The 14,825-nt window shown below is 35.6% G+C and overlaps 2 protein-coding genes across 2 annotated transcripts in view; both read left to right on the top strand.

Moving 5' to 3' along the window:
* Positions 1-1,616, top strand: part of SERCA (ATPase sarcoplasmic/endoplasmic reticulum Ca2+ transporting SERCA) — a 97,298-nt gene extending 95,682 nt beyond the window's left edge. Inside the window, exon 22 of the mRNA XM_071582494.1 lies at positions 135-1,616. Within this exon, the coding sequence (XP_071438595.1) occupies positions 135-163 (29 nt within the window). The 3' untranslated portion in view covers positions 164-1,616. The remainder of the gene's footprint in view (positions 1-134) is intronic.
* A 6,346-nt stretch (positions 1,617-7,962) lies between these two features.
* Positions 7,963-13,617, top strand: Sf3a2 (splicing factor 3a subunit 2). The gene is made up of 6 exons (XM_071582488.1): positions 7,963-8,056; positions 8,190-8,353; positions 8,434-8,567; positions 8,826-8,955; positions 10,756-10,883; positions 13,178-13,617. The coding sequence occupies exons 2-6, from the start codon at positions 8,200-8,202 to the stop codon at positions 13,538-13,540; spliced, it is 909 nt and encodes a 302-aa protein (XP_071438589.1). The 5' UTR covers positions 7,963-8,056; positions 8,190-8,199; the 3' UTR covers positions 13,541-13,617.
* Positions 13,618-14,825: the final 1,208 nt, after the last annotated feature.

The raw sequence follows: 14,825 nt of genomic DNA on the forward strand, positions 1-14,825 counted from the left end.
ATTTTAAGTTCAAGCTGTTATTCTAAGTTAATTTGTGTATTATTTTATTTAAAATACTGGAAACTATTCTTAAAATGTAAATTTTGCTCTCTATACTGTTTCTGTGAATTATCTCTCTGTCCTCTTTTCTCCAGTTCCCGACAAGGTGGAGACTAGGTATTGAACAGCTACCATGAAGTGAGCCCTTGAGCTTAATACCAGATAGGGCCAGTGAGGAATCTGAGACCACAAAATGCAAGGACAAGAAACTTTTATGAATTTTAAATGTTCAAAGCACAAAGAAAGAGAGGGAGACTAGATTTGAGCAGCGTCCAATGTTGAAAGAGTTCAAGTCTTGATAGACTGCTGATATGCTTGTTGCTATGTGCTCTGCTTCTTTGAAATACCATCTACTTCATCTTGACTGCAAATTGGGTTATTTTATTACTACTCTTTTATTTGTGCTTCCCTTTTCATTTTATTTTTTTTTAATGTATCATTTGTAACTAACATTCTTCTCGATACCTAATCTCTCTTCATCTATCCTTCTTTTTTATGCTTTTTTTTGAAAAAAGCAATGTAATTGCTGTCTTATTAGTTTCTTTCAGAAACTTGAAGGAAAGGCCGGACTTGACATAAATGCCACCATGCGTGTGCACTAAGTAGCAAGCCTTTTGATTAAAACCAATAGTCCATAGAAATATATTGTGTACGTTAAAAATTTTTTGTTATAACATTTGATACAACAACTGTATCTAACCCTAGCTTTATTTCTTTGTTCCAGTTAATGCTAAGGTCAAGGATACTTGGAAGTAATGTAATTGTTTGAAATCGAATCTATAATGAGACTCTCAATTGCTAGGCCTTCTGTTATAAAAAAATATTAACTGGGTCCTTAAGTGATGATGCAAAGTAATGTGTACTGCTCGGTTGGTAGTAATGTGGAGTTCTCATGAAAACATTACCAGTTATGTTTATGTTGCTCGTGATAAATTTTTCGTGTTAACTTTCTTCAGATGTTGTATTAACATGTTTCGGTCTATTAACAATTCATTTCCGGCTGCTCGCTTAATTGACTAAAAAATTTTTGGAAGCACATTAATCCCACATCATTTAGCACGTGTACCTTTTTTGTGTATTTGAAAGTGCATTTTTTTTCTTCTTGTCGCTGCCTATTTTTTTCCCGCTTAACTGCATTGATAAGAAAAGTGAGAAGGAGAGAGACATACTGGGAGATAATCTCCTACTCTCGCACGTATTTATTTTTGTTCGAATCTATTACAATTGGTGACATCATCCAAGACCTGTTTGTACTCTTCGTCACCTGCAAGTGACAGCATATCTCCCCCCCCCTGAACAACTGCAACACACACCTTTCCCCCTCCTCCTGTCGAACAATCAAGAGGAAGATCGAACCACCAAAAGGAAGGCTCTCGCCCCGAAGACCATGGGTGAAAGGAGGGATGGCCGCTCTAGCGTTATGGCGGTGTGGCCCGGGGCAGCGGCTGGTTCCGAGCCTGGAGGCCATTAAGGACGGGCCTATTTGCCGGCTGCGGCATGCACTAGCCTGAGCAAAGGACACCACCCTCCCCACTGCCCTTAGTCAAACAATAAAATATTAAATGATATAAAAAAAAGCTCATTTTATTTTTTCCATTTACTTGTTCTTCTTTTCTCACCACTCCCCTTTGTTAAGGAATGTGAAAAGAACTGTTGTACTTGGAGTTGTTTGAATGTTTATTTCTTAAATAAGAAATCCAAACCGTTGTTTTCCCAAAATGCACAAAATATAGATGTTTTTTGAAGATTTTGGAGGATGCAAGCGGCTGTGTGAGTGATCATATTTTAAAGGATAAATACTTTAAACGTTTCACCATTTACAGTTGATATTACTTGGCCTTTAATTTAGGGAAATGTTAATTGTTAGAGGATAGAATAAACTATACTTTTTGCCAAGTATGTAAATATATAAATATATTTATAATATACACTTGTATACATATTCCTGAATGGAAGTTTGTTATTGTTGACAGTTTAACACAAATAATCAGTGAATGGTTACATTGCGTTTATAGTGGTTCTTTGGGCAGGGAATATTAAAAAAGTAATGGTGATGTGTTTTGACCCTGATGAAGATTTAGCTTCCTTGACATATTTCTGATTGTTTTTGGAATGCTACAAAACCTTCTATTTGATCACTGGGTTTTTGTCATTTATCTTTTCTGAATTCATTATCATTTTAGAGCATCAAGGAATACTGTGAAGAAGCCAATCAGAAAGTCACTTTCATTGTGTTAGTCTTATGATTAAACATTTCTCCATTTCCTGTACATTGTGGTGGACACATATTCCTTTTTTTCTAATTCTCTTGCCCAAAGTGCAAGTTCTTTATCTAGTCATTTTCTTACTTATTTGGGTTGGTAGTGGAATTTGTGGGTTTGGTCAGGCCCATTTCATCTTGAGTATTTTTTTCTCATGAGAAATTGTTTTCACCTTTTAAGTAATCCCACACTCACCATTTCTCCATTGTGATGCGTTATTTTCAGTCCAAGAATATTATTTCTAACTGTCACCAAAGAAGTTTGGCAGTTAAAAAGTTTTGTACAATAAACCATGAATGTTATAAATAAAAAAAAGCCTTGTACACTGGGTGAATCAATTTTACTTTTTATTGATTGTGTGTATAAAGTGCACTTGATATTGGTTATTTTTTTCATAATCTTTCCTTTGAGTCTCAAAAGTGAAAGTAGTTGTTGTATCAGTCTTACTATGGCCAGTATTCCCATGTTAAAATATTGGTTGAATCCCTGAATGAGAATGAAAGTTCAGGATTTTGAGTTCTCATTTTGCTTTCAGTAGCACCTAACAAGTATTAACTGAGAAAGATTTTGAAATCGGCTATTCCTTTGACAATAGCCAGCACCTTTTATCCAGTACATATGGTATGGTACCATAGTAGATTACAAGGAATTCTTAAGGCGTTAAAATTAGTACATTTCATTGGAAAATATGACGGAAGTGTTCAAATTATGGTATCCTCCGGGGCCGTCAAGTTGGCTGGATATGCCAGGCAAATAACACCTCTTTGAGAATTTAATTATTTTTCATCAAAGAACATAATTTGAGGGGAATGGGAGAGAGTTATGCCAACCTTAGACTAAACATCTTTGGTACATTCATTCTTAAATAACAGAAGTAGTATTTTCATGGTGATGATCATGCTTTAAAGTTTGATGTGCGACTAGATGTCACATTGGGCAACTGACTAATTGGCACAATGGTAAAGGATCCTAACATTTAACTTATCGGCAGGCACTCTAATGACTGAATACCACAAATAAGGTTATTGCAGCAGGGACAAATGTTAAAATGTAGATACCAAACAAGGGCATTTATAATTGAAGATGTTCCCTCAAGTGCGTAAACTTTGTAAATCTTCATATTTAAATTGCAAAGTTATTGAGTTTTTTATTTTTCAGTATTAATTCAAGCAAAGAATTTTGTCAATAGCTTTGCCTTAAAACAATGGCATGTGCCTATTTTTCAGCTTCGATCATGAATTGTAGGTAGTTGCATCCACATCCTACTTAAAGTGGAATGCTCTGAAAACAAGCTTCTTGTGTTTACAAGTCATGATGCTCTCATAAATGATAATTACAGCATTTTTTGCTTCAATAGTTTTGTATGGCAAATGTAATCAGATAAGTTGCAATCATATCAGTTTATCTGAGATAGCTGAGAATTTGTCTTAATGATTCAATTTATCATAAAGAAGTAAAATTGCTGCTTAATTAGCTAATGATTTCTATCTGTAATTTCAAACATGAAATCTAAAGACCACACATAGTGGACAATTCACAGGAATCTGTACAAATATTGTATACTGTGTACATGCATGAACGAATTCTTAAAAGAGATAATATAAATACATATTTTCTTTGAATTCATTGAAGTGTGAGGAAAGTAAGTCTTGCTTAATGTCTTCAGTGAGTCATTAGGGGCAAAATTTCTGTCCCAGAAACTTATTATGGTGAAGTGATCCCTTCTTAAAAATAAGGATAGGTGTGAGGTATAAAGTTGCAATTATTGTCATTAGAACATGAAGTTATTGCAACAAAACTATATCGCTGCGGTCTTTCTTCTGCCTGATGCCTCATGCAGCAAATTACCACAATGGTGAAGTTGAGAAATCAGTACTCAGTTTTTTTATTTTTGAGGGAGGACATTCCTTGGAAATGAGGAATCTATTTTAGAAATACCTTAACATGCAATAAATTAATATGCAAGTCATAAACATCATCAGTTAGCATTATTAGTACAAGCCAGACTTCAAAAAGTACGGCTTGACATAGAAGTGTTTTAATTATAGGGACATGTCTACGAGGAACACTACCATTCCCAAATAACTCTTGATAAAGCACCTCTTTCTTCACACGAATATTGTGATGGGTAGTCTCTATTATTGATTTTGTGTGGTAGAGATTGCTCCAGAAATGACTTCGAGCACTGGTGTGTGTGTGTGGGCACAATTGATATTGGTGCTCATTCTTCATTAAGGAGGTAAGTGCACTGATCTATGTCAAGTGAAATTATTCACAGCAAAAGTCACTGGACATTTTTGCCCAGAAATGAATCCATATTAAGTAATGCATAGCTACACATATCATGGATTATCTAAGCGTTGACTTTGACTCATCTACTTTTGTAAATTCCTGTAAAATTGGTCCTAGTGGACACTCGGCTACCTAACTATATGTGGGATTTAAAGAAAATTCGATTTTGACATTTTCAAATGCTTCCACTCATCTTTATTCACATGAATTGCTTTTAGGAAGAACATTTTCTTAATGAAAAATTATTAGTAGCACTGGGCTAGTGATCGATTCTAAACCCAAAATATTTTGTTAAAACCTCAAATGAAGCCCATTTGTTAAAACTTGCTGAAATATGCTTAGATTGGCTTGATAACTGAAATTTTGTCATAACAACAGGTGAATTCTAACATTTTTGTTTTCAAACCCTGTGAGTTTTTGTTATATTTGAACTTCATAAGGAAACTATTTGGTTTAATCTTTAAAAACAATCCCTGGCACTACCATAAATGTAAAATTTAGCCATCTATTGATGGAATTGAATGGATTTTTCAATCTCAGTTTCAACTCATCAAGAAAAGGTGTACCCACCTAGTTTTGATAATACTTTATTTTTCAAAATACGAAGAACTGATCAGTATTGAACTATTTATGTAGGCATAAAGGAAAAAATACATGAAATAGTAAAATAAACTTGCATACTAGAAGATATTAAATGGATACCGTTGGCTGAGGATTCACATTTAGAGTTCATCGTCAAAGAACTTATCCATACTGTAATACAAGTTGCTCTGTAACAGTTAATACAACTTTATTTTTAAAGTAGTTGGGTAAATAAATAGATTTGCTTGAATTTGGAAGTTTATTGTAAAATCAGGAAGCAAAATTTTATCGATCTTGCTTTGAACAATTTAGGTTTTGCTTACTCTTTCGGTACTTTTGCTCCTATAGTTGGTTTGACTCATGTATTTAAACTATAAAATATAATTTTAATGCAATCAATTCTTATCCAATCTGACAGGATATCTATTTTAAGAATATTTACCAGAAAATTTCATTAGCAGAAGGTGATCTTACCCTATTGTTCCCAGCTGGAAGGTGGCCATGGTCCTATGCATACTTCCCCTCCTTTTCTGGTAGTCTTAGAATTATGTAATTTGGCTGATTGCCAGGGAAAATATGTTACATATCTCTGCAAGAAAATATGTATGGGAGGTCAAAAATATCAATAGTTAGTGAATCTAGTGATAACACCAGGAAAAATTCATACCATTTCCCAAAATCAATGTTATTGACTCAATCAGCTGACATTTTAATTAGTATCTTATCATCTTTGGTCAATTTTTACTTAAATTTGGGTGCAAATCAATTTTATTTCTTTCTTCTCGATAAGCATAGTTTGTGTAGGACTGTAGAGAAAATTCAGGTGATGATTGCTCAAAAGTTTTTTCCACAGAATGGAAAGCACAAAAAGTGTTTTTATGCAAAGCCTAATCGATGCAATAATTCACCATTGTACTGTTCATGACTCATTTAAATAGTAAATAATGTCTTCAAACTTTCTTGCATGTTGAAGCCACTACCTTTCATGATAGAATATAAAATACAAACATATTGCTTAGGAACTTATTCCGGAGACATTTCCAAAAACTCATGGTACCAATAAAGTAACAAGGAGATGAAATTGATACTCAACACAATATATGCAGTATACAGCCAAAGAATCTTATAAACACATTAAATGTGTTTTTTGCTTTTTTGGCAAAGCATCTTTCTCCTTGAAAATAACTGAAACAGTTTTCATAAATTCAAAATTGTTTAAAAAGTCAGAGAAATTGCAAAGGAGGCATTCAATATCATGACAGATGAATAATAAATGGTGAATATCATGTTTTTACATATAGGTACAATGCAGTGTATCATAGACATCCAAACTGATGCTCATTGCACATTAGAGAACTTTCACTTCCGGGATTTTCCATAAGTATCACATGGTCAGTTTATTTTAGGCTATAACAATGAGAAGACGCTGCTCCAGGGAAACTACTGAATATTCATTTGACTGATTAAGAAGATAGATAAACATCTTTATTTTGGTGGAATTCAGACCATAAGGTTCTTTCTTTCATTTAACCCTGAATAGAGGGAGGAGGAGAAAATAATGGAGTGAGGGGAAAGGAGAATGAATCAGATGAGTGTAAACAAAGATAGAGAATATGAATTCCCAAGAGGGGAGGTTGTAAATGCCCCCTTAAAATAAAAACCAGAAATTATCCAGTCATTAATGCAAAGTTTTTTTTTTGAGAGGTGATAGCTGTGCTTATCCCAAACTAAGCTCAATGGGATTTAGTACAGGGAGGACTAGTTCCTATCCATGTTTCACATGAAGTTTTCCTTAAAAGTCTGGTGACAACAAAATCACTCTAGATTAACTGGTAAAGCAATAATGCAATGCCTTAAAGAACAGTAGAAGAAGGGGATATGAAGCTTTTCAAGAGCTGAGTGTCAGGAAAGAGAATACAGATAAGGGGCAAGATACCCCCTGATAGTTTAGGTTCCAGCCTGAGCCACATAATGCTCCTAGTTGATGCCAAATGCCCTCCACCTATAGGGTTTAGAGTTGCTTCTGTGTTGGGCTTGGTGTGCCCGAGGGGGGGAGCAGGTTCTTAAATCGATGCTTAAAAGAATTAATTGAAATAAACAATGTAGAAAAATCCTGTCTGTCAGTTCTCAAACAAAACATGTTTGAAAACAGACAGACAGGAGGAAGAATTGCAAGATATGCAGTGATTGACTATGGACATGGTGCATTGGCCAATGTAGAAGGAGGAGCAGAGTTTGCAATTCAGTTGGTTAATTAAATTGTTGGATGAGCATAGGTGAGAATCAGTGAGTTGCTTAGGAAGGGAAGAAGAGTAAATGGGGCAGGTTTTACGTCTGGGTTCATTGCCAGATGTTGGTACGGTAGCAGAGGATTTAGTAGATTCCAAGATGTCTGATCGATTAATAGGCCATTTTGAAGTGACAGAGAAACATTTTAGTTAAAGGTTAGCAGTTATTTTGTGGCTGGTCAGAATAGGAAACGGGTCTTTTGTGAATATCTTTCTGGCACTGAAACTTGGAGAGCCTGCGTTGCAGACGGAGATGGTGTACCGGATTTTTGACAGTTGTGCGGTAGTAGAAATTTCTTTTTTCAGGCAAGCGAGAAAAATAAGTTAAACAGAAAATAATTTATTGCTAAATCTTTGAATTCTCAAATTCAAATATAACAAAATTTGCTCATTTGCGTTAAATCGCGGGTTGAATCCAAGGACGTTCCAAAGTTCGCTTATCCCCTCTAATTCAAATGTCCCGGTTGTAAATAACGGCAATCATTTTTCGTTTGTCATCACGCACATCCGCCATGCAAGCTTCGAAGCTTTGTTTTCAGTAATTTTGTATAGTTTACAAAGATTGGTTGATCGTGCTATAAGTTTTAATACTTGGTAAGAGTATTTAAATAATTTAACGTCTGTCGTGAATGCTTTGTTTTTTAAAAAGCTGTGATTTGTTGTATACCATGATTATAAATACTCAATATAGTCTTTCAACTCGATGGACACATTTTCCTTGTTTTAGATTTTGAAGAATGGATTTTCAAAACAGACCTGGTGGAAAAACAGGTGGAGGTGGAGTGGCATCATGGTCCGAAACAAATCGAGACCGAAGAGAAAGGTTGCGGCAGTTGGCTTTGGAAACTATAGATTTAAACAAAGACCCCTATTTCATGAAAAATCATCTAGGTTTGTGTTGCTTAGAATATAAATTTATGATATTTGAACTTGAATAGTTACTAAATCTCATTATTAAATCTGACACTTAGGGTCATATGAATGCAAGCTTTGCCTCACGCTTCATAACAACGAAGGGAGTTATTTGGCCCATACTCAAGGAAAAAAGCATCAGGCCAATCTTGCAAGGAGGGCTGCGAAGGAAGCGAAAGAATCTCCAGCACAGGTTTTGAAATTTCATATTTAAAATTGTATTACATCTTAAATATATGGCAGAGTTAACTGTAATGCTGATGAAATATCACTTATTGCTGAATGCTATGTAGCCAACGCCTGTATTAATTTTCTCATTCTATGAAGGCGTAAATGATTGTTGTAAAATGCTTGCATATTCTTGTAAGACTATTGTTAATTGGCACTTCGCTAAATACAACGTTACGAATCACTTGTTTAATTATATAATTAATGTTCTCATGTTTTTCAGCCTGCCCCAGAGAAACCGCGAGTTGAACCTAAAAAGTTTGTTAAAATCGGTCGACCTGGTTATAGAGTGACGAAGCAGAGAGAACCAGAAACAGGGCAACAAAGTCTTCTATTTCAAATTGATTACCCAGGTAGTTAAATGAGTAAGGTGATGGATAATTTAAGGACCTATAGCGCCATATTCAGGTCACAAGCCCACTGACTTACAAAATCTTGAGCTATCCAAATGTTTTATGCACTTTGGGTGGAGGAGTTATAAATGTGGACACCTTGGAATCTTTGATTGTCTATCAAGAAATACCAGCGCATGATGCATTTACCTTTTTCTCTATTTCCTGAAATCTAACCCACTACCTTTAGCTGATGGGGTTATATTCCACCTTAACAAGGTCGAAATTAGCAAATTCTGAAGTGGCATAGTTGAAGTTGGGGTAATCTTTCAAATTGGTTGGCTCTATTACCTAGTCTGGGTGCTCCCAAAATAAGGATGCCATACATAACTATCTAAATTATTTGTATCGGAGATGGTGGGCCCTGAACACTGTTTCCCAAAACCCAGTTGTACCAACATAGTATTTTATTCTTTATATGAGTGTATAACTATTCAGAGGACCCCTCATAATACAAAAGTGGATAAAGTAAAATATCTGTTAACATGAAATATAGCCATTGTCCATTCTGACTGCTGTAGTTTTCAATCCTTGCATGAAAGTGTGTGGAATTACAAAGTCAATTATTTCATTTCAATATGTTATGAAAATTCCATAAAGTTACGCCTGAGACAAAAATTTGCATGCATATTTATTTAGTCAAAGTGACATGGTTAACGTGAAATAGCAATTTTGCTGAATTTCTTGATTCATTAATTTCTCGGCGTAAAGTTCTCTTAAAGACATCCTCAAAAGTCCCATCCATACTTTCCATAAGCTTATCATCGTCCACCGTTATTGCTGCATCAAGTCTACCAGTTGATACATCATTTGGGACGTCAAGCACATATTCATTTGTAACCCTTTTATTACCCTCTCCTTCGTTCACAGAGATCAGCTTCTTAGTAACATTCTGAGACTTTGTCACCACAAGAGATAAAGGAGTGGAAGACGTTTTTAGTCATTTTAGAATTGTGAGACCTGGGTTTTTCATATTTAAAAGGGTGCTAGATGCCACTAAGTTGATCAGTTGTGGAAGGCATTGAGGCTGACTCAATGGATTTAATCTCACTGCAGGGAGCACAGCTTTTGATTGATTTAATCTCACAGCTGCACATTAGGGATAGGGGGTGATTTGATAGGGGTTAGGGTGTTTTGGGAATGCAGTAAGGCCAAACTGGAACTCCACATCGGCATTAGCCTACCATTAAAAATTGTTGTCTTGGGGTCTACAGTTAATTGTCTCATCTGATGGCTGGTGTACTTAGATCAATTGCTCTCCACAAAGTACCCGAAGTATATATCGGTATACTATTGAAAAATCCTGCCACCTCTTGTACCAGGGCCTTTCAGTTTGTTTAATTTGCATGGGGAGCAGGGACATGCTGATGGAAAAATTATTCAGTGATTTTCTCAGCATACTTCAATGATAACAAAATACTCGTAGCTGTTCTCTCATTGAATATTTAATTTTCAGGGTAATTTCAATTAAGAGTATTTAGTTTTGAGATGTTTCAGCCCTGAGTTTTGTCCTTCCAATTTTAGTTCCATTATTGTGGTTTTATTTTACATTTCAATTCTTGAAACTAAACATTGGAAAAAAACTCTTTTTGATTTGTTCCATCCATCGGTACAAAAAAGTATTTACTAACATCCTGAATTAATAATTCTTACAAGACTGATTTCAAATTAAAGTCTGTTGTCTCCTCTCACGCTACTGTGTTGGTGAATAGTAGTGGCTGTATAACTTTTTCTGATGATGGCCTTATTTTTCCTCTACAGAGATTGCAGAAAGTATTAATCCCCGGCATCGTTTTATGTCAGCATATGAGCAGAAGGTAGAACCACCTGATCGCAAATGGCAGTATCTTTTGTTTGCTGCAGAGCCATATGAAACCATTGCCTTCAAGGTAAGACCATAGTCCTGACAGAATTTTGTATATTCCATGGGATAAGTAGAAACCCATTTTTATATTAGAAGTTTCAAGGCTTGTTTATATCAGTTATTTTTCTTACATTTTAATGGAAATTATGAACATGTGGTAATATAATTTTTCAAACTCAGTTTTTTACTCATTCATTAAATATTCACTGTGCAATATTTTTACTAGTCCAAAATATCACAATGAGTTAACTTCTGCACCAGTTAAATTCGTGAATAATTTCCTGAAATTTATAGTTAATGGATGTTGTATTTTTATTATTTATGGACAGTGCTGAGTGAATGAATTCAAATTGATTTTTTTAATTTGAACTCTGTAGTTTTTTTTCAATTGACACTTCATCAATTCAATCATGTACATTGTTACAATTTCTCTCCTGAGGTAAAGAAATACTATTTCACTACCTGTGATTTTTCTTGAGCATGCTAAATTTTTTTGCATGATTCAGTGATAAAAATGATGGGAATCTTTATCAAATATTACAAATATGTTACACCAATGATGTAAGCTAATTGATGCATTTTCCTTTGTGGTTTATTTTACTTAATGCTCTCTATATTTATTTTAGATAATACTAAAGGTATCGTAGACTTTCCATTCACTATTCTGCCAAAATAATTTTTCTAAGTCCAAAACTAGGCAACAGGTGACCCCCAAATGGATGAAGACTCTTCCTTGGAAAATGTAAAGACTTACTGTTGTCTCATATTTTCATGAAAATTCCTTAAATGGCCATCTCTACCTCATGCAAATAGTTCTCGACAATATTTTGGCCTGTTACCGACTAATTTAGTAGAAAAAATTATAGTAAATATGACTATGACTTAAATGAACAGTTTTGTTCATGAGCTGGAGGTATGAAATGTAGTCCCAAAAGCAAGGCTTGTGAAATGGAAACTGTTAATGAAAGACGAACTAATTGTTTTTTTTTGTGTTTTCATCCTCATGGAGCCCATTCCCTAAGGTAGAAGTTATCATTTTGAAAGTGCATGTTTTCTATTTAACTCATTGACAGAATGGCGAGTCTGACATAGAGCCTTAATATTGATGAATTTATACTTCTCTGAAGGGTCCTAAATCAAAGGAAAATCCTCATCATTTAATATTTCATAAAAGGGGTAGTGGTAGGTGCTTACTGATTAGTTGTTTGTGCATTGAAATGGAATGACAAACAGGGATATGCTTATGATGAAATTCTGGTATTTTATTTATTTAATGACTTTACTGGGGTAAGACTGAGACTTATTAGTCCCTTCTTCCACCTAACCCCTAAACAAATCATATACATTGACGACAATTACATGGGTATGGGAGTGAAATTTGTTGGTATCCTCCATTGAAGGAGAAAAGGAACCATCTCCTTCGACGATGAGGGAAGCGTCTAATGAAAGGAGTTATTCAATTCAGTCGATTAAATTACTCCTCTGATCAACTTCCCATTAATTTTTCCCCACCGTAAAGGTTCATATACCATGTATACTTATGTATAGGTTGACCTTTAAATAAAAAATTTCAATGAAAGCAAATCAAGGGTCGCCTTTTACATGAGAGAGATATATTTATTATATAAAAACCATAAACACAGTAATCAACCCGCAGGTTGGTTTGGTAGGTGATGGTAGAGTACACCTAGTACTAAGCCTGATGGTGGGTGAAATTCACACATCAGGGTAGGGGGGCCTGTTCCTTTCCCTGTGCTGGTTATGGTTTCCCAGGAAGATCTGGTACCCGAAAGTCCAGGGGGTAGAGGGTTATAATATTTATTATGGTATGTTATAAAAAAGATGAGATTTGAGAAATGAGTTAATCCTCTATGGGGTCATATTCTGAAATTTACTGCCATGCCATAATAATGCCACAGTCATGACCTTTTTTACCGAAAAAATTAGTTGCCTATTTCAGCACAGCAATAAAAGCAAGCAATATTGGCACAGACAATGTAGCGCTATTGGCAATGAATTTCAAAATGCAATCCAAATCCTGCTGTTGATGATAATAGTTGATGCATAGAAATCTTGTAAATTGACATATTACTTACAACTTAATAGCTACAGTTGAAAATGTTAAATTATATCTATTTTAGTTCCCACTACATAAGGGTATACTTCCAACGATACATACATAGTTCATGAGTTATAATTATAATTACCTGAAATCAACTTGGCAGCATTTAATTGTTTTGCAAAACTAGGGTATGTATGGTAATCATTTTGTTCTTTCAGTCACTTGTGTTTGAGATACAAGATGATTTCTTCTTACAGGTACCAAGTCGAGAGGTGGACAAGTGTGAGGGAAAATTCTGGACCCACTGGAATCGTGACACAAAGCAATTTTTCCTTCAGTTCAGCTTCAAGCAGGACCCCAAGCAGAAGAATCCCCCTCCCCCAGGGACCATGCTCACGGCACCCCCTCCTCCCAGAACACCCCTGCCGCCCTCAGCTCTCCCACCCCCTCCCATGCCACCCCCTCCAATGATTCCAGCACCTCCCCCAAACAGAGCCATTCCTCCACCTCCAATGCCACCCCCTCCCCCACCAAACTTCACTCCCATCCCCCCACCTCCCCCAAAAATGGGAGGACCTCAACTATCGGCTCCACCACCACCTCCACCGCCTAAACTATAAGTGTCCTCTCTTGTCTTCAATTTTTGCATTTATCTTTGGAGTCTTATGTGCAAATAAAGTTCTTATTTGTATTGAAACTTTCAAAATGTCTGCTTTAATTTGATTGTATATATGATTAATCCCAGTTTTATATGCTCCTTCAGATGTTGTGGACTATTATTATAAGGTTTTCTACTGGTTAAGGTAGGTTTTGGATGGACATAGCCTATAAAATTGTACACAATGTATCAAAGGGCCTCTCGAACAAAAAACAATCTGAATTCAGATATTACAGTAATCCCTCTTCAATTCCATTCACATCCTCCCTCCCTTTATTCCGTCTAACATGCCAATCCTATTCTTACCGTTTCCTCATTTGTGCAATGTTTTCTCTATTGCAGACTTCAACATCCTGTTCCCAATCAAAATGCTCTGAATCTAACTTTCCTGCCTCTTTTTGATTCCTCCCAAAAATGCTCTCTCCTCCACCACCATGCCTAGCACTTCCTTGTTTGTATTCCTTTCAGTTCCCTTCACCTTTTTCATCCTTCTCCACACCCATGTTTCAAAAGCCTTCAGTCTATGCCTATTATCCTGCCTCAATGGCCATTTTGCCACGCTGTACAAAATCAAGCTCCATATCCAAGTTTCAATGAGCCCCTTCTTAACATACCTACTCCATGTCTCCATCATCAATTTCTTCCTCCTTCTGAAACCTTCCTTGCGTAATGCAATTCTTCGTCTAATGGCCCTACAATTGGGACCATTTTGATCCTAAGAACTTCTGAGATAGGTTAACTACCACCTGCTATAATTTTTTTCCTATTTTAACGTTTAATGGCCATTTTTCTGAAATTGTTAAGTGGATAATGTCAGCTTTTTGAACTAATCCCAGGCCTGACATTCATATGTGGGTACCAAGTGGTCATTTGCTCTGGAAAGTATTTGTGGATGCTTGAGACAGTGCATCCATTTGTTGATGAATAATGTCTTTCTTGCTTACCATGGTTTGTTAGAATGTAGGAAACATTTAGCTGCGTGTTTTTCTGGGCAAAATGACTTCTCCTTGAGAAGGAGCATTGATTTAATCCACCTCATCGCAGACAATAGAACTGTCTTTGACTAGTAGTCCATTCAGTCACGTTTGAAAACCATTAGCTGCTTTTTGAGTTTTGAAATGCAGGAAATAAGTAAATGAGAAACTTTAATCAAGAGTGTACTCATTTAGAAATGAGTGTTCCCTTATGTATTAGTGGTAATGGGGAAACAATTGGTTAAAGATTTTTTTGCAGTTCCCTTTACCTGG

This window comes from Hetaerina americana, unplaced genomic scaffold, assembly GCF_022747635.1.
Source record: "Hetaerina americana unplaced genomic scaffold, ioHetAmer1.1.p SCAF_115, whole genome shotgun sequence".
In the NCBI taxonomy this organism is placed as follows: Eukaryota; Metazoa; Arthropoda; class Insecta; order Odonata; family Calopterygidae; genus Hetaerina; species Hetaerina americana.

What these genes read in the sequence shown, in the direction of transcription:
- Sf3a2 (XM_071582488.1), top strand. Translation starts at nt 8,200, where the DNA reads ATGGATTTTCAAAACAGACCTGGTGGAAAAACAGGTGGAGGTGGAGTG. An exon ending in ATTTCAAATTGATTACCCAG is followed by an intron (nt 8,956 to 10,755) that starts GTAGTTAAATGA and finishes TTTCCTCTACAG; the next exon opens with AGATTGCAGAAAGTATTAAT. An exon ending in ATGAAACCATTGCCTTCAAG is followed by an intron (nt 10,884 to 13,177) that starts GTAAGACCATAG and finishes TTCTTCTTACAG; the next exon opens with GTACCAAGTCGAGAGGTGGA.